General features: G+C 58.8%; 5 protein-coding genes across 5 annotated transcripts; 2 read left to right on the top strand and 3 right to left on the bottom strand.

Annotated features, from left to right (window-relative positions):
- Positions 1 to 4,250: 4,250 nt before the first annotated feature.
- Positions 4,251 to 5,970, bottom strand: BXZ73DRAFT_93473 (uncharacterized protein; the record flags this gene model as incomplete). Its single annotated transcript, XM_048026665.1, has 5 exons — positions 4,251 to 4,397; positions 4,605 to 4,931; positions 5,007 to 5,579; positions 5,663 to 5,797; positions 5,821 to 5,970. 5 exons carry the CDS (start codon positions 5,968 to 5,970, stop codon positions 4,251 to 4,253), a joined length of 1,332 nt encoding a protein of 443 aa, XP_047871303.1.
- Positions 5,971 to 7,772: 1,802 nt separating this feature from the next.
- BXZ73DRAFT_82942 (uncharacterized protein) lies at positions 7,773 to 8,926 on the top strand (the record flags this gene model as incomplete). Its single annotated transcript, XM_048023823.1, has 7 exons — positions 7,773 to 7,870; positions 7,916 to 7,950; positions 8,002 to 8,224; positions 8,277 to 8,309; positions 8,366 to 8,543; positions 8,689 to 8,702; positions 8,782 to 8,926. 7 exons carry the CDS (start codon positions 7,773 to 7,775, stop codon positions 8,924 to 8,926), a joined length of 726 nt encoding a protein of 241 aa, XP_047871302.1.
- A 560-nt stretch (positions 8,927 to 9,486) lies between these two features.
- BXZ73DRAFT_82941 (P-loop containing nucleoside triphosphate hydrolase protein) lies at positions 9,487 to 15,460 on the bottom strand (the record flags this gene model as incomplete). Its single annotated transcript, XM_048023822.1, has 22 exons — positions 9,487 to 10,134; positions 10,192 to 10,475; positions 10,532 to 10,650; positions 10,708 to 10,810; positions 10,876 to 11,115; positions 11,171 to 11,376; positions 11,427 to 11,494; positions 11,551 to 11,648; positions 11,704 to 11,977; positions 12,036 to 12,128; positions 12,182 to 12,254; positions 12,306 to 12,963; positions 13,013 to 13,086; positions 13,146 to 13,475; positions 13,534 to 14,052; positions 14,117 to 14,163; positions 14,279 to 14,319; positions 14,384 to 14,438; positions 14,493 to 14,687; positions 14,711 to 14,929; positions 14,983 to 15,301; positions 15,375 to 15,460. 22 exons carry the CDS (start codon positions 15,458 to 15,460, stop codon positions 9,487 to 9,489), a joined length of 4,749 nt encoding a protein of 1,582 aa, XP_047871301.1.
- Positions 15,461 to 16,432: 972 nt separating this feature from the next.
- On the top strand, positions 16,433 to 18,173 carry BXZ73DRAFT_82940 (HET-domain-containing protein; the record flags this gene model as incomplete). The annotated part of the gene is made up of 2 exons (XM_048023821.1): positions 16,433 to 17,398; positions 17,451 to 18,173. The coding sequence occupies 2 exons, from the start codon at positions 16,433 to 16,435 to the stop codon at positions 18,171 to 18,173; spliced, it is 1,689 nt and encodes a 562-aa protein (XP_047871300.1).
- Positions 18,174 to 19,294: 1,121 nt separating this feature from the next.
- BXZ73DRAFT_57306 (uncharacterized protein) lies at positions 19,295 to 20,201 on the bottom strand (the record flags this gene model as incomplete). The annotated part of the gene is made up of 3 exons (XM_048021559.1): positions 19,295 to 19,866; positions 19,924 to 20,023; positions 20,079 to 20,201. The coding sequence occupies 3 exons, from the start codon at positions 20,199 to 20,201 to the stop codon at positions 19,295 to 19,297; spliced, it is 795 nt and encodes a 264-aa protein (XP_047871299.1).
- Positions 20,202 to 20,896: the final 695 nt, after the last annotated feature.

The raw sequence follows: 20,896 nt of genomic DNA, 5'->3' as shown, positions 1-20,896 counted from the left end.
AGCGTTGAACCTTGAACGTTGAGGAACGGCAGGGAAGGGCGGGGGGACGGCAGTTTGGAGAGGACAGAGGAGAGGCTTCTTAAGCAGAAAGGCCGAGAAAAAGAAAAGAACCTTTTGAACGAATTTTTTTTCGAAATTTAGCACTTTTTTCTTGGCCACAGAAATCCGGATCGGGCGTGGCCGCGTCGGCAAAAACGCTTTTTTGCTGATACGGCCACATGGCGGGCCACGGGCGAAATCTCACTTTCTCCGACATCTGACCCTCATCTGACACATCCGACGATCTGAATTTTTTGGTGCTCAGCACCCATTTGACCTGCACTGTAGCGTATACACCATCGAATTTCACACAATTAAGAGACTTTAACGATGATATATTGTGTTAATGCTACAGTGTACATCCTAGATACAGGCACAAGTGGTCCAACACATGCTCGTACGACAGAATCCAAGCCATCGCCCACGCTCCCACTCCCGCTGTCGCCAGGCTGTGCATGGTGCCATGCGAGCGCGAGTGCGCGGAATGGCCAGGGCGGGATGTGCAAAACGCGAGGACGGGGTGCAAGTCCACGTCACAGCGCTGGACCTCGGACATGGCAGTCCGAGTCCCGCCGGTTGCCGTCAAACCTGCTGTTGTTAAATCAGAGACGCACGCTCGACGCGCCCACACCAGTGTTGAACGACTCACGCTAGTGCAAAATGCCGATTTGGCCCACGGACGACGCCGAGGGTACGCGGGCAAGTGCACTGGGGCCCGTCACGTTGTTGGCCAGGTGGATGGTAGAAGGAAGGGCACATCGATGAGGGCGTGGCACATAAGCCCCGTCGCGACCAGCCCTGGGGGAGCGCGGGGCTCGATTTGGCGTGGGCTGTCGTCCTATTCGCGTTCGCAGTCCCTCGTGCAGCCGTGGTCGGAGGGCGGTTCAAGGTGTGGAGAAAGGGAGGAGAACGGCGGGGCGCACATCCAGGAGTCACGCTTGTGTTAGCATCTCAAGCGACGAGGTGGGATGTAGACTGACTTGAGCTCCGTGTGTGCGCTGTGGACCATCGTGCCGCTCAAGTGCTGCAGGCTGTCGCTCTCCCGTCGGAACAGTGTCGCGCTCCAGGCAAGCGGCGGCGAGGCACCCACGGTGGCGGGGCACCACTGCGGCCATGTTTATGCTCGTGTCGGCACCAGAGAGGGAGGGGACGTTGTTGGAGTTGGAGGAGTCTTCGACCGGCGCGGACGCGGGCTGGATCGCGGGTGGAGCGTGGGCGATGGAGATGGGGATTGGTGGGTGCGAGCCAGCGCGAGAGGCGCTCTGGGCGAGAGTCAGGCTGCAAGAGACGGGGTCCACGGTGGGGCGGAGGATCGCTCTGCGCATCCGTCTATTCCTTGGTGGTCCCAAGTTGGCAGTAGGTGACGTCCAAGGTCGGCGGGTGTGGGTTCCGCAAGTGGATAACGAGGGAGATGCCAGGGGCGAAGAAGGGAACAAAGGTTTATGTGAATAATATGCACAGACGGATGAGGTGGGTACGCACTTTGACAAGGTGTTCCGTCGCCATCGAGCGAGACGAGGAGCATGGCCGAGTTCGCAGACATGTACTGAGGTCACTTGAGACGGGGCGTGTTCGGTTGGAAGATAGTGAGAGGTGGGCGGGGGAGGGATCGGGGCATTATGCGCACCATTCGGCTTGGAGAGGGGACAGGAGAAGAGGCGGGCCCAGGGGAGGAAAGGTCAAGGGAGACGACAACGACGAAGAAGCAGTACTAGCGGTGCTGGCAGTGCCAGGCGCTGGAGTCCACGCGACGGCCCGCAGCGCGCGTCGGTTCCCACGGGTCCCCGAGGCGGAGCCGCACCTCCGGCTGCCAGCGCGTCGCCGACCTCCCACCTCGTCCTCTTCATCTTCGTAGCCCGTCCTCTTGACCTCGCCCATCTCACCCGCCCTTTTGCACTCGGTCTCGCCCACCTCGCCCGCGTCACCCAAATAGGTCGCCGCGATCCCCCCACCGCTGATCTGCATTCGCAAGCTTGAGTAGGAGAATGAGCTCCTCCCCTACGAGGTCAAGGAGCCCCGTCGCCAGCCCGAAGTCAAGAACACTCGAAAAAGGTTCCCATGTGAGTCCCTCCGCTTCCATTTCGACTGCACACTCGTACTCAACGCTTCGCGAATCGCTTCTCCCGTCCCACGCGCGCTCGAATGTCTCGCCCCCGGGCCCTGACGCAAAGCGGTACGGGCACCACTACCCGCTCGGGCGCGACGGCGAAGTTGGGGACATTGCAAACGCACCCGTCTTCCTCTTGTCGCCTGCCACGTCTCCGGCCGGGTCTTTGCCGTTGACGGCGTGTGTGAGCACCTGCGCAGGCAACTTGCCAGGCTTGACTGACACCGAAACAGGTGCTCCGCGTAACGTTTGAACAGCGTCTCTCCCGGGCAGCGGGCTCCTGCCTGCGATGTTGACATCTAGTGGGACGTCCAGCCCGTTTTTTTCGGTGAGTGCTCATCCCGTCTCTATCTCATCCACGACGTGAGTTTTCATCCGTTTATTTTTCCCCGTTACAGGACCGCGCTGGACTCGCCTCCATCCACCCTCACCTCCACCCTACCACCTCCATGATGCCTGCCCCATCGCCCCCGTGTCGCCGCCCACGTCTCCTGCGTCACCCGCCTCGCCGCCATGTTGCTGCCACGTCACCCACGTTGCCTGTGCACCTATCTCGCTGGTGTCGTTCCCGCCTCCCCGCGTCACCTGTCTCGTCCGCGCTAACGTTGCGTGGAGCTCAGGCCTTTGATGCAATGTCCTGGCCCTCGCGTCGACGGACCCTGCCACGGGCCAACTTCCGCGTCAACCTTGCATGGATCGTCGCTGCCGAGGCATGCAGGTTCACGTTCCACTGCACCGTGGTGTGGCGATCGCGCTTCCCCTCGCCGCCCCCTTGTTGCCTTCGCGGCCGCCACGCGTATGGATGGTGATGCCGGACAGAGGTGGGCCCGGGAGCGGAGGTGGGGGTGTGGGCCTGGAGCCTCCCACAGGTGTGTGCACATGTGCATATGTGGACGAGTGCGGTGTCGAAGATTCGGACGTACCTTGCATCGCCGAGGGAGCTCTACGCGCCGCCATGCTCACCATCCGTGTCCCAGGAAGGTGTACGGGACCTCGATTAGATAGTGTGACTATGTACTCGTATGCAGGACTTGATATACACATTTTTACGTCCCGCTCAGGAATGCCGTTTACACAAGTCAGATTGAGGTCAGAATGTCAGACTACGAGGATACAGCAATTGCCAATGTCGGATGGCAAATTTTGCAAGGTCGGATGTCGGACAGTCGGACAGGTCAGAAAGGGGTCAGATTGGTCTGTATTGACATTTTCAGACCCAGCCCGACTGAGGAAGAATTACTGATGCGGATTGCCCTCTGAGTACTATCACGACCCCAGTGTTCGGATGGACCCTAGTGTTCGGAAAAACGCGAATTGCGCTCCAGTACCTCGTTCGATAACCATGAAATTTTAGACGTGGCTAGGATAGCTTCTCATACACCTATGTTCGAAGTTTCGCGTCCCCCCAGCCCATGCTGCGTCCGATCTCGAGGATACACTCATCTCACTGGGAGAAGTCCCACCCTTGATGAGTCTCGGCTGAAACACCTATCCCAGCGCTCCACTTGGAAATTTGGTAATGTCAATCTTACGCACTTTAAAAGCGTTGGCTAAATTCTCCGAGAGGATGCGCCCTCGTGGACGTCGACAGTACAAAGTCGAGCTCTGAAGGTGTGACAGTGATCCAGCGCTTGTTCGTCACCCTACTCGATTTGGCTCGGCAATGGCTCGCTGATGACAGACTCTGACGTCGGCTACAGCTGGGCGCCGTGACCGCGTCTGTGACGACGCGCGGAGAAATTTCCGAACACTGGGGTCTGTCCACTGTTTCAACGATTATACACGCATATGTCATCCGCTCGACCCCAAAGTTTGCAGAAGTACGGAGAAAAACAATTAAAATGGGTCTATAAAATTTGAAGATTATCGGCAGAGGGGGGCGACGAGGACGCGTTGAACTACCCCGGTCGGCGCTTGCCCATCCGAACACTGGGGTCGTGATAGTAGAGTCCTAGGGACACGCGATTGTCTACTTCGTATCGCTTGTACTCGTCTCCCTCAATCCACGATGGAAAAGGACCCCACCTCTCCTCTAGCGGAGGACCCCGCCTCTCCTCTAGCGGAGGACCCCGCCTCTCCTCTAGCGGAGGACCCCGCCTCTCCTCTAGCGGAGGACCCCACCACCCCCTAGCGGTATCATGCCACTGCTGGAGGGGATGAAGTCACCAACCTCCACCTCCTGCACAACTGAGTATTTGCGGCGCCTCATGAGGTCACTCAGATGATGGTCGTGCATAGGGTGGGTAGGTTTCTGTGGAAACGATTGACGTTGAGAAAGGGAGACGGTGCATATCTGTGGAACCACTCACATCGGAGGACAGGTAGTTCGTCTTGACCAAGGTGGACTCGTCGTCGTTGGTGCTGTCTTCGCGCTTGTGGTCATCCGCCTCGAGAGTGGCCTAACCTTAACCCTCAGCAACCCACTCCGCATACGCAACGAGCCAGCGGGGGCACATACCGACGTGTCCTCGCTGTTGTGGCGTCCCCACACCTCCTTGACGAGGCTCTGGCACAGGGACCCGTACGCACAGAACGCTGCGCCCACGTCCCAGTTCAAGGTGTTGAGCAGGGCTAGGGGCTGCTCCGGCGTGTACGGCTGCCCAACCGCCTCCACCCCGAGCTGGGAGATGGACAGTGCGCCGCGGTGGCGCTCGAGCACCTTGCGAAGCGTCTCGTCCTTCCACTCCTGCCACGTGGGCGTGTTGTTCGGGAGGAGCTCGTCGAACAGGCTCCGGAGCGACTCCTTGTCAGCCTCGTCCCGTTCCGCGCCCGAGTCGGAGTGGCCCTCCGTGCGCGGGCGGCCCGGCTCCGCGACGCGGTCCCATCGCTCCGGATGAGCGGTGTCGCGCTCGGCGAGGACAAGGAGGGTGAAGACGGCCATGGCTGCAGGGGTTCCGAGCGTGTACTTGACTATGTGTGGGTCCTGCAGGATCTTCTTCATAAGGATATGGCGTTTCATGCTGTCGCGGTTGAGTGACAACTCGGCGGAGAGGTAGATGTTGTGCAGCCATGAGACCGCGAGGGACGTGAGGAACATAATCTGGCCAAAGTGCGTCCCTTGTGGGAGCAGCAGCAGCTGGGCGAGGAACTGCGTCATGAGGAGGAGCGCGCACACCCCGATCCGGTGGTATCTCTCGTCGCAGCCGTAGTCGAGCGAGAACGCGCCGCGGGTGACCACGTTGACCGCGCCCTCGGGACCTTTGAGGATGATGATCTGCTCGCCGTCATTCAGGATGCCGTGCACGGGGAGCGCGCCTCCCGCGGGCTCGGGCCGCGTGAAGGTGAGCGTTCCGGAACCGATCCAGTAGCAAGAGAGACCGTTGGCGAGGATCCCTGCGAGGATCATCGCGAAGCAAATCCAGTCCTCGTGCAGCGCGCACGCTACGCAAGTGACGACGGAGGCGAAGATGGGGATGATGGCCACCAGGGTCGTCTTCCTGACGCGAGTTTTGAGTTGCGCAGCGGAGGGAGGCTCGAGGGCGGCTCGTGGTCGAGGTAGGCTATTGAGACGTTGACCTTGGACGTGATACGGAATGCCTCGGCGCCCCACTCCTGAGGCTTCAATTGATCGCAGTGCTGCTGGAAGATGCTGGCGATGTGGCCCGTCTTCACCATAATCGTGCCCGATTGGACGCATCGATACCGGGAGCCCTCAGAGCCATCGAGCCCAAGACCCTCGCGGGTGTCAGGTTGGGTCCAGGGTACAGCCCGTCCCAGAAGCGCGAACGGGACAGCTGTCCGCACCGCTTCGCAATCTCGTAGCTACCGGGGGTGTTGTACCAGCCAAGCCACTTCCGGCCCTCGTAGACGTGGACGGCCAACATCGCTGCTACGGCCGCGTCTCCGCCAAAGAAACCGCGATGCCGGATATGTCGAGCATAATCTTGCTGTTCTGCCCATCAATGCTGAGTGAGGGGTTTATAGGAGGCATCCTAGCGAGGGACGTTTAGTGAAGAATATGCAGAGTACAGGTTGGAGGAACACACGCAATGGAATCGGGGGCGAGAGAGGAGACGGCTCTGAGTATATTTATGTTAGCCCGCGAAAGAGGCAGCGAAGGCAGCGCCGGGCCTTCAGAGTGTGGTGGTACAAAACGACGCATAATACGTGCGCGAGCCACGAGGCGGGCCCCGCTCGTTCCCGCATAAAACCCACAATCTCGCGCCAACGGCAACCCGCTCGGGCAAGATTGTGCGACATGCGGTACGTGCACGGCGGAAGCACATTCCCGAAATCCACGGCCCTGATTTATCGCAGGTTTGTCCGCGCGCAACTACAAACATACTTATAATGGACGTGCGGCCGCTGGTGCCCACTGCCATGTGGCGGCATATTCCAATGTCAGAAGAGAAGCCACTGCACCCGTGAGAAGAAGCTTATCCAAACGTCCGCAACTCCTATACCAGCTGCAATTCCATGAATGCGGACACACACATCCAAAAACCACGCAAAGCTGAGGCATCCCGAAGCATGCCAATGACCTAGTAATCTTCTCCCAAATTTCCAATTGTGGCAAATTACTTTCAGATAGTTAGTTCCCATGAGGCGGACGCACATAATTGCGAGGAGGCCCGGGTCCGGGGTGTTGTTGCGAGGAGGAGGAGAAGGAGAAGGAGAAGGAGAAGAAGTAGAATGAAAATTCAGCCCAACTGGCAGCAGTGCGGAGTTGACGTCCACCACCAGAAGCGCCGGGATTGGCGCTAAACACACCGACCTGGGGATTCGTGTGCGCTTCTGCACACTTTTGCTCCTCTCATCCATCTCGTTGAAGAAACTTTCCAGAGATTGCTTGGTATCTGAACACAGGCTCTAATGCTTCAGTGCACTTATATCAGAGTTAATATATTCTTAAGTTCGTATTAAGCCGTCACATAAAGGGATGTATGGCGGGATACCATGAGTCGTCTCTTCGGTCGAGACTCCGACTAGTGTAGTGGCAATCTCAGCGCCAGCGCAAGGCCAGCGACGATCTCGGGTGCGTTATTACGCTGTTTATCATCACATGTAGAAGCTTAAATCAAGAAGCAGCACTCATGAATCGCGACGTCGAATCTGTCCACAGCTCACGACCAGTCGGACGCCCACACCAAACCCTTGTTTGGCAACACTTCTGAACTCCGCCATCTGACCGGGGCTTGACTCGAGCACCCAAACCATTCGTGGGTGCTGTTATGTTGGATTCCTGCTTCCCCACTTGGGCTCTGCGACCAATCCGCGACACACGACGGCCTGCGGTGCCCTCCTGCCCCTGATGATTTCTCCGACTCTTCTCGCGCTCGGTAAGTCAGTCGTTCTGCCGGGACTCGGCTGCGAGTTTCTGTTGATTAAAATCAATTTCCAGGGACTGCTTTGAGATCCGAGAGCTCCTTCCCACCGGAGAAGCACCTGGTCTTGCTTGGGCGCGGAGAAGTGGAGGAGGCGACTGGCCAGGTGGTCCTCGGGACCCCAACATCGCGGGCCTCGACGGGTCTTTGGGCGAACCTAGTGCACGGCCTTGTTCTCTGCGCAGATCTCGCAAAATGCGGCCGCCACTCAGGATTTGGGGGGGGGGGGGGGGTCCGCGGGGCGAGGATAAAAGCCCCACTCCCCCGCGCGCTCTCTCCTCAGAACCCCCACCACCTCGACGATGTTCTACACTCGCGACGCACCCCTGCTCATGCGGCACGCCACCTCCTCACTCCTCGCCCGCCTCAGCGGGCGCGGCGGCAACATGCTCACCTCCGGGTGAGGCACGCCGGTTCCGACTCACAACTGCCCTCCGACTCGCAGTGTCGGCCGCACCGAACGCGTACGGCACCTCGAAGGTCAGTTGTCTTCGCCACTGTCGTGCGCCACTCGCGCTGACCACCCGTTAGAACTCGGCTCATGTCACTCACCTCGCCCGGCACCGAGGCTCTGGCGTCGCTCGCGCTTCGCGATCCTCACCGCCAGATGGGCAGGCGAGAGACAGCGTGCAGCGGCTTCGCGCCGCACCGCACGTGAGGCTGAGGATGAGGCGTGTATGCACCTCGGACCACCCCTCATGGTCCTCGCCGATGGCTCTCACGAGACGCACTTGAAGCTCGCCGGTGCCAGTTCGTGCGTCTTTATCTCACACTCTCCGCCGATGTCGACGCTGACTTCCGCACAGCAGCTGTGTCTTCAACGACACACACACATCATTGTAAGTCGCTCGCCTTCCCCATTGTTTTCGAATGTGATCTGACTTCGACCGCGCAGCGACAGCGGCCCCTTCGAGGCCAGTCGTACGTACAGGCTCAGTAAGGGCCCAGTCGATCACTTCCCGTTGTCCAATCCAGCGGCGAAAGTAGGGCATGGTCCTGCGCCAGGCGGCACGCACACTCCCGATGGTTGCCTCTCCACGAAGCCTGTAGGAATGATTCGGCTCCGGAAATCCGTGCGTGCCGCCCTCAGATTCGGATTTCTTTTCTCTCGATTGCTCTCCTCCTCTCCCCTCTCCTATGCCCTCATGGACGGCGATCGTCAGGCGGCGCGCACGACCCGATGATTGCCGCTCCGCGATCCTCACGGAATGTTTCTAGGCTCCGGGACACTCGTACGCGCCGGCCCCAGCTCGGCCCGTCCTTGGTCTCTCTCTCTCTCTCTCTCTCTCTCTCTCTCTATGTCCATGTTAGTACGGGCGACGAGGGTCCTTACGACCTCCGGTTAAACATGCTCCCCGAGGTATTGGCGCAGGCCTCTCCGTGGCCCTCGGGACTAGTACCCGTCGTTCGCGCGGCGGGGAAGCCAACATGTGCCATCTACGTACATTTGTACTAGTCACTTCGACCAGGAGAGTCCACTTGAAATGCATTTGGTTGCCACTTTGCCATCCATTCGTCCGAGTTGTCTGTCCTCGCCCCGTCCAGATCGCAGCGTTCTCCGTGGTGGGGGGTTGCAACAACAATGAAACATGTCACTCACCCCGCGTCTGACTCTGGTACAACGTGGTCGAATTTGGGTCGAATGAACTGATTGCGAAAACCTGGCCAGCCTTCACAGAAGATCCGGCCTATAGAGCCTAACTGACCTCACTGTACATTGGGGAGACTAAACGCGCGTACATGAGCTGCTCGACGAATGCCCATTTGTCGGGCACGCACGGCACCCTGTGGACGCCCGTCCTGCAGGATGGCAGATCGGTAGCGCGGAAGCCAGCAAAGCAACTCTCAAACGTCCGAACTGTGATGCATTGATGGCTGAAGTTTGAACGTATCATGATTTTGATCGACGATAGTAAGCAAACACCAAAAGCATTACATCACAGCGCAGTATATGTAACAAATAAACCCAAAATCTCGCATCCGAGATATACTAGAGCAGGTAGTCGGCACACCTCCTCACGCCTTCGCCACGCCCATGGCCATCGCGTACAGCTTCTCGCGGTCCCCACTCTCGTCGACGAGCGACCTGAGCATGCCCTTCTCGTTCTTCAGCAGCTCCGCCGGGCTCCCGAACTCGACGATGTTCCCCGCATCGAGGACCATGATCTTGTCCGAGTCCATGATCGTCTGGAGCCGGTGCGCGACCGTGAGGAGCGTCACGTCCTTGCCGAGCTCCGTGCGCAGCGAGCCCTGGATGACCGTGTCCGTCTCGTAGTCGATCGCGGACGTCGCCTCGTCGAGGATGAGGAGCTTGCTCCGGCGGACGATCGCGCGCGCGAGCGCGAGGATCTGGCGCTGGCCGACGGACAGGTTCGCGCCGCCGCCCGCGATCTCGGAGTCGAGCGTGATCCGGGAGTGGTCGCCCTCGTCCTGGAGGGAGAAGAGGCCGGCGGAGCGGAGGGCGTCGTTGAGCACCGCGTCGTCGTGCTCGGAGAAGGGGTCCAGGTTTTGGCGGAGCGTACCGCTGAGGAGCTCGGGCACCTGCGGGATGATGGTGATGCTCGAGCGCAGGGCGTCGAGGTTGACGTTGTGCGTCTCGAGGCCGTCGTAGCGGACGTGGCCCTCGGTGAGGATGCAGCGAAGGAGCGCGAGGGTGAGGGAGCTCTGCGGGGCTCGTCAGTAAATCCGGCTCGGTCTATGTAAATGGAAGGTGTTTCGTACCTTGCCGCTGCCTGTACGCCCGACGATGCCCACCCGTTCACCGGACTTGACCTCGAACGAGACCTCGTGGAGGACACGGGGGCCGGTCTCGGAGTAGCGAGCGCAGAGCTTCTCGACGTGGAGGCTACCGCTGGCGGGCCAGTACGCGGGAGGAACACCCTCCGGTGTGGGCTTCGGTTCTTGCTCGACATTCAGGTACTGCTGAATACGCTCCAAGCTGTTGCTAGACACCTGCCACTCGTTGACGACACGGACGAACTGCAAGATGACACCGCTAAAGGCAGCTGGGGGAACGGTCACGTCAGCGCGAAGCGTGGATCACCAGACGTGAATTACGCACCGGCCATGTTGAGCGAGAAACCGGCATTGGATGCACTGATGTGCGCGATGTACGCCAAGTAGGTGGTCAGGGCCGTGCTGTACAGAGTACCAACGAAGTCGACACGCATCGATACCCAGCTGCATACTCATTCGTTAGTATCTGCGTTGGACGCGGCATGACGACTACCAACGTACCGGTTGAGGTTAAATTGCGTGATAGAGGCACGGCTGAAGCGATCGATGCGCCTCTGCGACTCCATCTTAAAGTCTTCCTGCTTGCCATAGGCGCGAATGGAAGCTATCGAGAACGCCGCCGGTTAGCAACCCGTGCATCCGTACCACCTAGCATGGCGAAATACGCACTGATTCCGGTGATAGCGGCACCGAAGTGGCCTAGGACCGGCGCTTTGACCTTGCTCATCTCGCGCTTGACGGAAAGTTGTGCCTTCATGAAGATGGAGCCAATGTTGTAGCCAAGGAACGCAACGGCAAGCGATGGGCCGAGGAAAATGGGCGAGAAAATGACGACGGAGACCATCTTGAGGATCATGAAAACTCCGATCTGGACGACAAACTCGGTGGTCATCGCGACGCGGTTGTCGACTGCCTCGAAAGTCAACAAAGACGGGCGTGTAGATGAAGAACGTGATTCACATACCGGCCTGGATATCCTCAGTGCAGCGCGCGATGATGCGCGACGTCGGTGTCTTGTCGAGCCAGCGGAGCGTGGTGCCCATGACGGAAACGACAAGTTTCTCATGGATGATCCGCCCTGCCCGGATGGTCCCAAACACGTAGTAGATGATACAGAATGCCGACATAATCATGCCGATGAGGACAGTGACAGAGTACATCCCGAGGTAGCTGTGAATTTGTCAGCTCACTCATTTATGGGCCGATGAAAGCTCACTCACTAAGACACATCGACGTCCTCCGCGGGCATGACTTCATACTGGGCCGCCCAGTAACCGAGGTACCAAGTCTGTGCAAAACCATCAATAACAGAGAGTGAAAACAGAAGCGTCAACGACTACCCACCTGGAAATTGTTCAACGCGTGGCGGACAATGTACAAGCCAATATACACAGCCCAGAAGAGCACAGGCGTACTCGACATGTTCATGATGAAGAGCTTCACTGGAATCTCGTGATCAGTCATCCATCTACATAGCCATTCCGATGAGCAACTTACGTGCGTCCCAGCCCACATGCCCGAGCTCAGTCTCTTCCTCGACGACGAGCTTGCCGGCGTCCTTTTTCGCCTCCTGGTCTTCGTCTTCGTCTTCCTCGGCGTCGAGCTCTTGGCTCGCCTTTTTCATCTCCTCTTCGTCCTGCTTCAACTCCTTGAGCAACTTCGTGTCGTGCGCGAGCGCGGTCGAGAGAGACCCCTGGCTGACGATACGCCCGTCCGCACCCATGTCGACGACGAAGTCGGCGATCGGGCTGACCATGGCGACGTTGTGCGTCTGATCGAGCGCGCGTGAGCAGGGCGTGAGGAGATCAAGGCACGATGGAGGCGCTTACCACGAGGACGATGGTGCGGCCACGGAGAATGTCGCCCTTGAGGCACTTTTCAACGATCCAGCGGGAGGTGTGCACGTCGAGCGCGGCGAGGATCTGTAGGGTGTATCAGCGACAAGCAGTGTGCGGAGGCGAGAGATGCGCGTTACATCATCGAGCAAGAGGATGTCCGCGTTCGAGTAGACTGCGCGCGCGAGGGTGATGCGAGCCTTTTGTCCACCGCTGGGAAACATCGTCAGCCACAAGCACAGAACACACAAGACGACGACGGACCTGAGCGTGATACCCTTCTCGCCGACCTCAGTCTGGTCTCCGGCATCGAAGAGGCTCAGGTCGCGCTTGAGGGCGCACTGCGAGATGACCTTGTTGTACCGCGCCTCGTCGAACGGCGCGCCGAAGATGATGTTGTTCCGGATCGTGTCGCTCTGGACCCAGCTCTCCTGCGCCGCGTACGCGACGCCGCCCGTGCGCGGGAGACTCACGAACGAGTCCGGGCCCTGCGGGAGGTAGTGCATCTCCCCGAGGAGCGCCATCAGGAGCGAGGTCTTGCCGGAGCCGGTCGGGCCGACGACGAGGTTGATCTTGCCGCGGCGGAAGAAGACCTCGTCGTCGACGCGGAGCGCGAAGGCGCGCCGGCGCGTGCCCCCGGGTGTGACCGACGCCTGCTGCGCCGAGTCGTTGGCCCAGGTGAAGGACGCGTGGCGGATGCCGACGCTGTCCTTGTGCGAGTCGGGGATCGGGGCGGGGACGAGCGCGGTCTCCGGGTTCGCGGCCTCGGTGAACTCGTCGATGAGCTCGGTGTTGTAGAGGAAGTCCGCGATACGTCCAATGGCGACGTGAGTCTGGATAAGGGCCGGGATGATGTAGAAAGTCGCGGCGATGTCCATGCGGAGCATGTCAAAAACGCTCATTGCCGAGAAGACCTTCGCAGCTGCGGGGTAATGAGCGCGGAACAAGAGAGGACACAGGATACGGCGTACCGGTCAACGACTCCTTCATGATAACCGAGTACGTGAAGAAAGTCACGAGCATGATAAGGATGGGGACGAAGTAGCTGTAAACGCATCATATTCAAATCTGGCTCACGCCATGTGCAAGCAATCGACCACTCACTTGTACAAGTTGTTCAAGACACCGAGGAGCTTGTTCCTGCGAATGACCACCAACTCCTCATCACGTTTCTCCTTGATTTGCGACAAAATGCGCGACTCCCAGCCGAAAAGCTTGATCATGCGGATGACGTTCATCATCTCCGAGACGAGCTGCACACGCCCGTCGGTCCGCTGCATTTTCTCGCGCTGCGTGGTGCTGAGGTATTTAGTGATGTAACCGGGGATGGGGAGCGTGAGGATCATCGCCGCAAACCCGACCCACGCGCTGCAGCCAATGTAAGTTAAATCAAGAAGGTTGAAGTCGAGAGAGAACGTGCCTCCAGCCGAGAATCTGGTGCAGGAAGATCATGCAGAGCATGATCTGGAAGGGCGACTCGATGGTGGCGAACACGAGGTGCATGGACGAGAAGTCGAGGCTGCTCAAGTCGCTCGAGACGAGGTTGTTGATGCGGCCAACGAGGTTCTTGCCCTTCTCTTTCTTCGGTTCCTCCTTCTTCGCGGGTTCCTCCTTGCCTTTGCCCTTGTCCTTGTCTTGGCGCTGGGGCGACGGCGAAACCGCAGTCGCGGTGCTCGACTCGGCCGAATGAGTGCCAGTCTCGGTGTCCGCGTCGTCGGTGCTCGACGCGTCGACGTCGGCCTGGGACGCGTTGTCCGGGGTTGCGACTGCAGTCGGAGCGTTGCTGTCGTCCGCCGTGGCGTTGTCCGACGTCTCGGCCTTCATGCGGATGCGGAGCGCGTGCTCGAACACGAGCTCGGTGACGATCGCCTGCATCCGCACGTTCACGCGCGTGGTCTTGTACACGAACCACTCGTCGGAGATGACCTTGAACACGCGCCCGAAGAAGAGCAGCACGATCCAGAACCATGGCTCGACGGCGAAGTTGCCCTTGCTGCCCGTTTCGAGGTAGCTGTAAGGCACGGAGAAGGTTCAGTATCCGTAGGATCCGAATCAATGGATTAGGAAGGGCGCACATGAGGAGGTTGTTGATGCTGATGGGAGCAGCGAAGGCGAAAACAACCTGAGAGGATACAAGTGTCAGTCTCAATCTGTCCAATGCAAACCGTTACAGCGTGAGAGGGCGCAATACACTAAGCCCAGTCACAGCCGCGCTCCTGAGCTGAGATGTGACTTACGGCAGTGATGGACATGGCCGCGAGATGGGTAAGTTCGACCGCTGCGTCGACGCGTTAGCAAATCAGCAGGGAAAGCGGTCAAATGCACCTCCTTACCAAACACACGGATCAGCTTGAGCGCCAGGGGCAGCCTGGACTTGGAGCGCATAGGGTCCAAGACCTGCGCAGGATCGTGAGTCGGCAGGCTAGAAGCCACTGATTGACAGATACGCACCGGGAAGCTGTTGGGGATAAGGTTGCGCAGATGGTCGAAGTCGGATAGCTGTGGGAGAAGGTCGAACGGGAGATGGGGCATGCGGTAGGCCGTCCACACGATCGGGCTCATGAAGCCGTACGTGAGCAGGGACCACGCCGACGCGACCTGCTCCGGGGACGCGACGAGGTCGTCCTTCGGGTTGCGGGGTTCGAACTTGCGGGGGAGAAGGCAGGGACGAAGATACCGGCGATGGAGAGGAGGGCAATCTTGACCCACATGAGCGTGCCCTCGGCGGAGTCCGCAGGGGAAAGGTCGACGGTCGCGAGCGGCCAGAGGTCGCGGTACGCGTACACGCCCCAGGCGCATGCAAGCACCCAGGAGCCGTGCGTGTACGCGCGGAAGCCGGTGCTTGTGGTGCCAAACGCGCCGAGGAAGGTGAGGAGGACGAGGTACGCCTGGGGTAGGGGGTTCGCAAAGTGGGGGCGGGTATATGCGTAGAAGAACTCACATAAAGTGCGACCGAGGCAATTTGGAAGACCAAGGGCCAGTTTACGCCATGGGCGGACGTCTCATCCTGGGCGTTGAGGAAGGCGACAAGCTGAGCGCAGCAGATGCCGAAGAGGGCGGAGGTGGAGAGGGACTGTGCTATCCGGAAGGCGAAAATGGCAGGGCCACCGACTATGTCGAGCTTGCGGCGGAAGAAGGAGCGACGTTCCTCAGCCTCATGTTGGGTGGGGCGGAAGCGGTCGGCGACAGATGACGCGGTGAATGTGAGGGCGGAGAACGCGCCAATGTACGCGGTCACGAGGAGGGAGTCGAGCCAAGGACTGGGAGATGGAAGACGCGGTCACTCGACGCGTCTGGGGGAATGCGCGTCGCGCAGGGAAGTGGAACACGCACGTTTGGGATACGGAGGCGATCGAGTGGCCGGAGCGGGTGAGAGGCACCTGGGCGATGTCGACAAACCAGTCGATGGGCCGGTCCATGCTATGCGCTCAGAATGCGCGCGGGAGAACTTGCGCGACTGGGGCAGGCGTGGCAGGCGGAAAGGGTGTGGAGGAAGGAATTCAACCGGACGGCGGGAGTAAGCGCGGAGCGAAAAGGACGCGCTGAAAAGAATCCATCATTCGGCATAAGTATGTACGCCTGCGCTATCTCTGACTCGAAGTGGCGTTGTATCAACTGCACACACGCGGACCCGTAAGCCAGCGTAAGCCCTGGGAGCGACCTGGTGCCGTTTGTCAGCGTTTCAGCACGTCTGTCGCACCTCGTTTCGGTCCATGCCGGCAATCCACCGACTTCATCGGCCTTTCCTTCAGCATGCGGGGGAAGGACTCCGGAGGGGCCGCCGGTGACGTTCCCCACATTACGCGCGCGTGCCTAGCCTGCTATACCAGTGGCAGTACTTACCCGACGCGCTCTCCGACCCTTGTCCAGGCACAAGCCGCGGTAGCGCGAGTCACCGCTCGGCTTTGCAAGGCTCAAGCTCTTCAAAGATCTTCTCAGCCCAGAAAAGGCTGCTTTTCCAAGCCTGCAGCTGCCTGCGTGTCGCTCGATGCTCGACGGTGTCACCGACGGCCCAGCTTATCGGACGAGCGTCTTCCGGGTGCATTGGTGGCAAGCGCTCATCTATATCTGGTACTGTGCCTAGCGACGAGCATGCCCGTAAGTGGCCGTAAGTACAGTGCACCAGCGCGCTCCCTGAATGGATCCTACTTGCCGTCACGCAAGATGGACGCGCTCGTACTCTGTCTGTTTCCCCCGTCAACAAGGTGCGGTGAGGAGCATGTGATCCTGAGTAGAGCATCATGACATGCGGGCGTCTCATGGCACCCATCCAAATACTCCCTCGTGTTACGAAATCTTCACAACCTACTTGTCTGCTCCCTCCATCGCGCAAATGAAGTGCGTCGAAAATGTCCAGGTTTTTTGTCTACCGACTTACGAGTCCTCCAAAGATGTGGCTGCTCAGCACCGACCGCGCAGAGCTCCACTTCTTCTCCGCACCAGGTGCTGTAATCGGCGGCTACGCCATCCTTTCGCATACATGGGAAGACCGAGGGGAGCAAACGTACCAGCAGATCTGCAAGCTAGAAGAGCACTGTAACGTCAGCAACGAGATCCCACGCGACCTCGTCTCCCCCAAGATCCGACACACCTGTCTCCTCGCCGAAAGGCACGGCTTCAAATGGGTCTGGATCGACGCATGCTGCATCGACAAGACCAGCAGCACAGAGCTCTCAGAAGCGATCAACTCCATGTTCCGTTGGTACGCCGCATCCGAAGTCTGCTTCGCCTACCTTGCCGACGTCCCCGGCGACGACGCGCTCCACGCTCCCGGCTCGGCGTTCAGGAAGGCCCGTTGGCACACGCGTGGATGGACGCTCCAGGAGCTCATCGCCCCCCTCTTTCTTCTCTTCGTCTCACAAGACTGGCAGGTCATCGGCAACAAAATCGAGCTTGCCAGCCTCCTGGCTGATATCACGGGCATACGGGAGGAAGCACTCAAGAACGAGTCGTCGTACTCCACTGAATCTGTCGCCACCCGCATGGCGTGGGCCGCCAACCGTCGGACGACACGCATCGAGGACGAGGCGTACTGTCTCATGGGTCTCTTCCATGTCAACATGCCGACCATTTACGGCGAGGGCAAGCACGCGTTCCAGCGGCTTCAGCAAGAGATCATGCGCCAGTCCTTCGACACTAGCCTCTTCGTATGGGGACGATGGTTCTCGTACACCTACGGAGCAAAACCTATGACAAGGCAGAGAACGTACAACGTGTTCCACGTACCCTCGCTCGATCACTTCTTCTTGCTCGCTCAGTCTGTGTCTACTTTCGGTAACTCACAGAATATACGCTACTCCCCGAATACGATTTACTCTCTCCAGCCCTATCTTCCGTGGCAATGGAAACCAGAACATGTACGTGCTTCGTTGGCATTCTTCATTGCTTCTGTAGTGACACGGTCCACAGAATGAGCCTGCCGACAGCGAGAAACGGACGCTCGGTCCCTTCGGGCGCCTCGAGCTGCCGAAGTTCCACAAAACAAACTACGGAATGAAATGCCGCTTCCCTGTCTTCGAAGTCCAAGGAATCACCGTCGCAATGCTCATGGCGGACGATAACCAGGAGCACTTCGGACTCTTATTGCATCCGACTAACGACAACCTCACAGACCCCTCCTCTGTCTGCTACAGCGTTGGCTGGGGCTTCGATATGCCAGACGGCGGGGTCAGCTTCGTGCGCCGGGTCCATTTAGGGAAAGACTGGTACAACCTCTCATTCCTCGGGGAGCCCGTCAAACCGGAATGGCGCGACATCTACATCGCCGATTCGTTCCCCGAGTACCGCAAGGTGGACCGCGTCGCGCTCTGCCACCCTCTGCACAACATCCTTCCCGCGCCGCCCTTCCGGTTCCCGAACTGGCTGATCGACCGCCTGCTCGTCCTCGGGCTCGGCACCAACGCCACCCCGCTCATCAAGAGCTCCCCGAAGGACGGCCTCGGCACACCGCTCATTGCGTCGATGTACTTCGAGGACGTCGCCCAGAGGGAGTGCATCCTCTTCCATTTCGGCACCTGCTCAGCCTCCGCCACGCCCTCCCCCCACCAAGACCGCGAAGGGACGTCCACCCACGCAGCGGACGCCGAGCCCGTGCACTGGGCGACGACGCTCTTCCGGACGCCGTCACTGTGAGAAAGAATGTGGGTAAAAAAGCACCCTCGGTCCAGGTGTTTCCCGAGGATCACCGGCAGAGTGGTTGTTTTCATGGCAGTAGGCGTTTGAAGGTGATTTAGACCCACTCTGGTTTAACACGTGACGCAGGTGATATTCACCGCCGTCTGATTGGGGAAGCGCCTGTGGGCGGAAATGACCCGTCCCAAGCTGGAGCAGTGAAAAACACCTCCGACCGATCAGCGCTCAATGATTGGGTCCAACGAGGTCACGTGTGAATTGATCGATGCCACCTTTTGCAGTCTTTAAAAGCTTGAGTGTGCAGTGCTAGTGTAGTATACGTCTTTGTCATCTCTCTCATCCCAATTCCCCACCAATGGCGTTGTTCCAAAACACTACTGTATCCGTGGCTTCTGGGCCTCTCCTGCCCCAATATCACGTGGTGTCTTCTGCAGACGGAACTGGCATATGCGTCGCTGTTGAAATAGCGCACGACTCTGGCAAATCAGTTGTGAGTGTCGCAAGAGTGTGCACATTTTTGGAGCTAACCCCACACATCTCCATAGACAGTGCTTATTGACCTCTCCCCGGGTCCTCTTGAGGCTCCCCTTCTGCAGATCAGCGCAAAGGAGACAGAGAAGGAACCTTCTGTGGTGGACGCCTCCTTCCATGCCGCCGAGGATCTCTCGGAGACTGACACTGAGATGTCAACACCGTCTTCAAAGAGACTGCCTTCAGAGAGAATACGTCCTTTTGTGAGTACTATACCCATGGTTTCTGGGCACAGTGGCTCATCGGGATGCCAGAGCACTCCCCCTTCTCTGCATAAGTTCAATGAGGATCGCCCCGACACGCCGCCTCGATCTCAAGGCCTGCCCCCAGGTTGCAAACATTCATGGCGTAAGCCTGATGCAGAGGCTTTGCAACACCAAGATGAGCATCGGAAGGAGCTGTTTGTGGAGGCAAAGAAAAGGCAGCTATTGAAGGAGATGGAGGAGGAGGAGGGCTATCGCGCTGTTAAGAAAGAGCGATCTGGTTGACAACGCACGCACAATGTCAAACTCACACCAAACTCTGTATTCACATAGCACGGGGTTACAGATATGCTAGGAAGCCTCTACGCCTCCACATCTACAAGTGCGCTATTCAATCAGGTAGGGGTCGAGATCGCTACGCATCTGTCGACGATGGTCAACAAGCAGCTCAGGGGTGGAGAACCTAGACCTCTGCTTTATCCACTGGTAGCCGGGAGGGCCATCGAGACGAAGCCGCTCCTGACGAGACATCTCCTTGACGAGACGGAAGCGGTGCCGAACGAAGCGAACAATCCCGCCTGCGACGTACTGAGTGATGGACATGCGTTCGGCATCAGCACCCCTGACCGCCGTGTTGCCGTGCTTGATGGAGGCGGAGGAGAAGAGAACTGTGCACTTCGGAGGGAACCGAATATATATCTTTAGGTCTGGAAAATATAAATGGCCGCCGCGATCGGGATTGAAGCGGCCAAGGCTGGTGATGACGCAGGGAACGCTTGGGTAGTTCCCGCTGTCGAGGTGGGGTAGGGTTGCTGTACGAGGCCCATAGTTCACCGAGAATCCAGTGTATATGGACCTGTCTGGGAAGTTGAGTCGCAGGGATGGGTCGCGTCCCAGAAGCGCATTGAGGGTCCTGTAGAGGTGGCCGTACACCAGGGGGAAGTTGTGAGTGAAGATACCTAAGAAAGCCCTTAGCCGTCAGCGAGTGATGCCGTCTCATACGTTCAAGCAATCACCTGACTGCCATCCACAGAGATCTGCAAGGTCCGGGTCGTTGTGCAGGGCCTCTTCCGCTGCCGCCGTCCAGTCGGTCTTCTGATGCACCCTGATGGGCCGCTATGCAAGGGAGGTCGGTATCGTGGCTTGCAGAAATTGAAGGAGGTCAACGTACCTTGGCTCCAGATCCCATTGTGATAGCGGAGTGTATAGAGGAAAAATCACCTCGGCGGTTGGCTTTGGTGTCACGATTGGGATCCTCACGCTGGTCGTGGAGCTTGGAGAACAGCCGGTCCATGCTGGCGATGAGGTCCGGCGACTTGGGTGGGGGCACTAGCACTGTGAAGATGTTTCTGTCCTTGTCAAGGAGGCGATGCACAGTTCTGTTGAGGCAGTCAGATTCTCAGAAAGGGCCTTTAGTGAAGGGAGAAGGGCGCTCACTTGCCATCCCATATTATTCCACGAAAACCTTGGGCCTTCAGACCCTCCAGCGTCTCAACTACCGCACCCACAGGTATCGGACTTCGCTTCGTCTGATATGCAAAGCTGTCAACAGGGTAGTCGTCCCGGATGGAGAAGTCGTGCAGCACGGTCTCCGTGACCTCAACATGCCTTTTGTAGAAGGCGTCACCAGATGGGATGGGGGGCATCTCAACTGAGGAAGACGTGGGAGGATGAGATCGCACATGTGCGGGAAGAGGGGGGTGCGCCCGTGCGGTACGGGTGAGGCTGGATGACGGCGAGCGCAGGCGGTCCTTGGCGAGCTTCGCCCGCTTTCTTTGTGCCCTCCGGGTCAAGGTGTGCACGTGGGAGCGGGTAGTGCCTAGGCATGTGCTTAAGCAACGGGCGTTGGGAAGGCATGATTCGTGCACACATACCGGTCCGGTGAGGGGAGCACCCGTCTGGTGAGCACGATCTCATGCGGGCACTGCCTGTGGGAATCAATCAGCAAACGGCCATTGGGATTTAAGGGCACAGGTGGCTCACCAAGGG

Source organism: Epithele typhae (assembly GCF_022376455.1).
Source record: "Epithele typhae strain CBS 203.58 chromosome Unknown BXZ73scaffold_146, whole genome shotgun sequence".
Classification (NCBI taxonomy): domain Eukaryota; kingdom Fungi; phylum Basidiomycota; class Agaricomycetes; order Polyporales; family Epitheliaceae; genus Epithele; species Epithele typhae.
The sequence above is the reverse complement of the archived record's forward strand: the minus strand, read 5'-3'. Positions and strand labels throughout refer to the sequence as shown.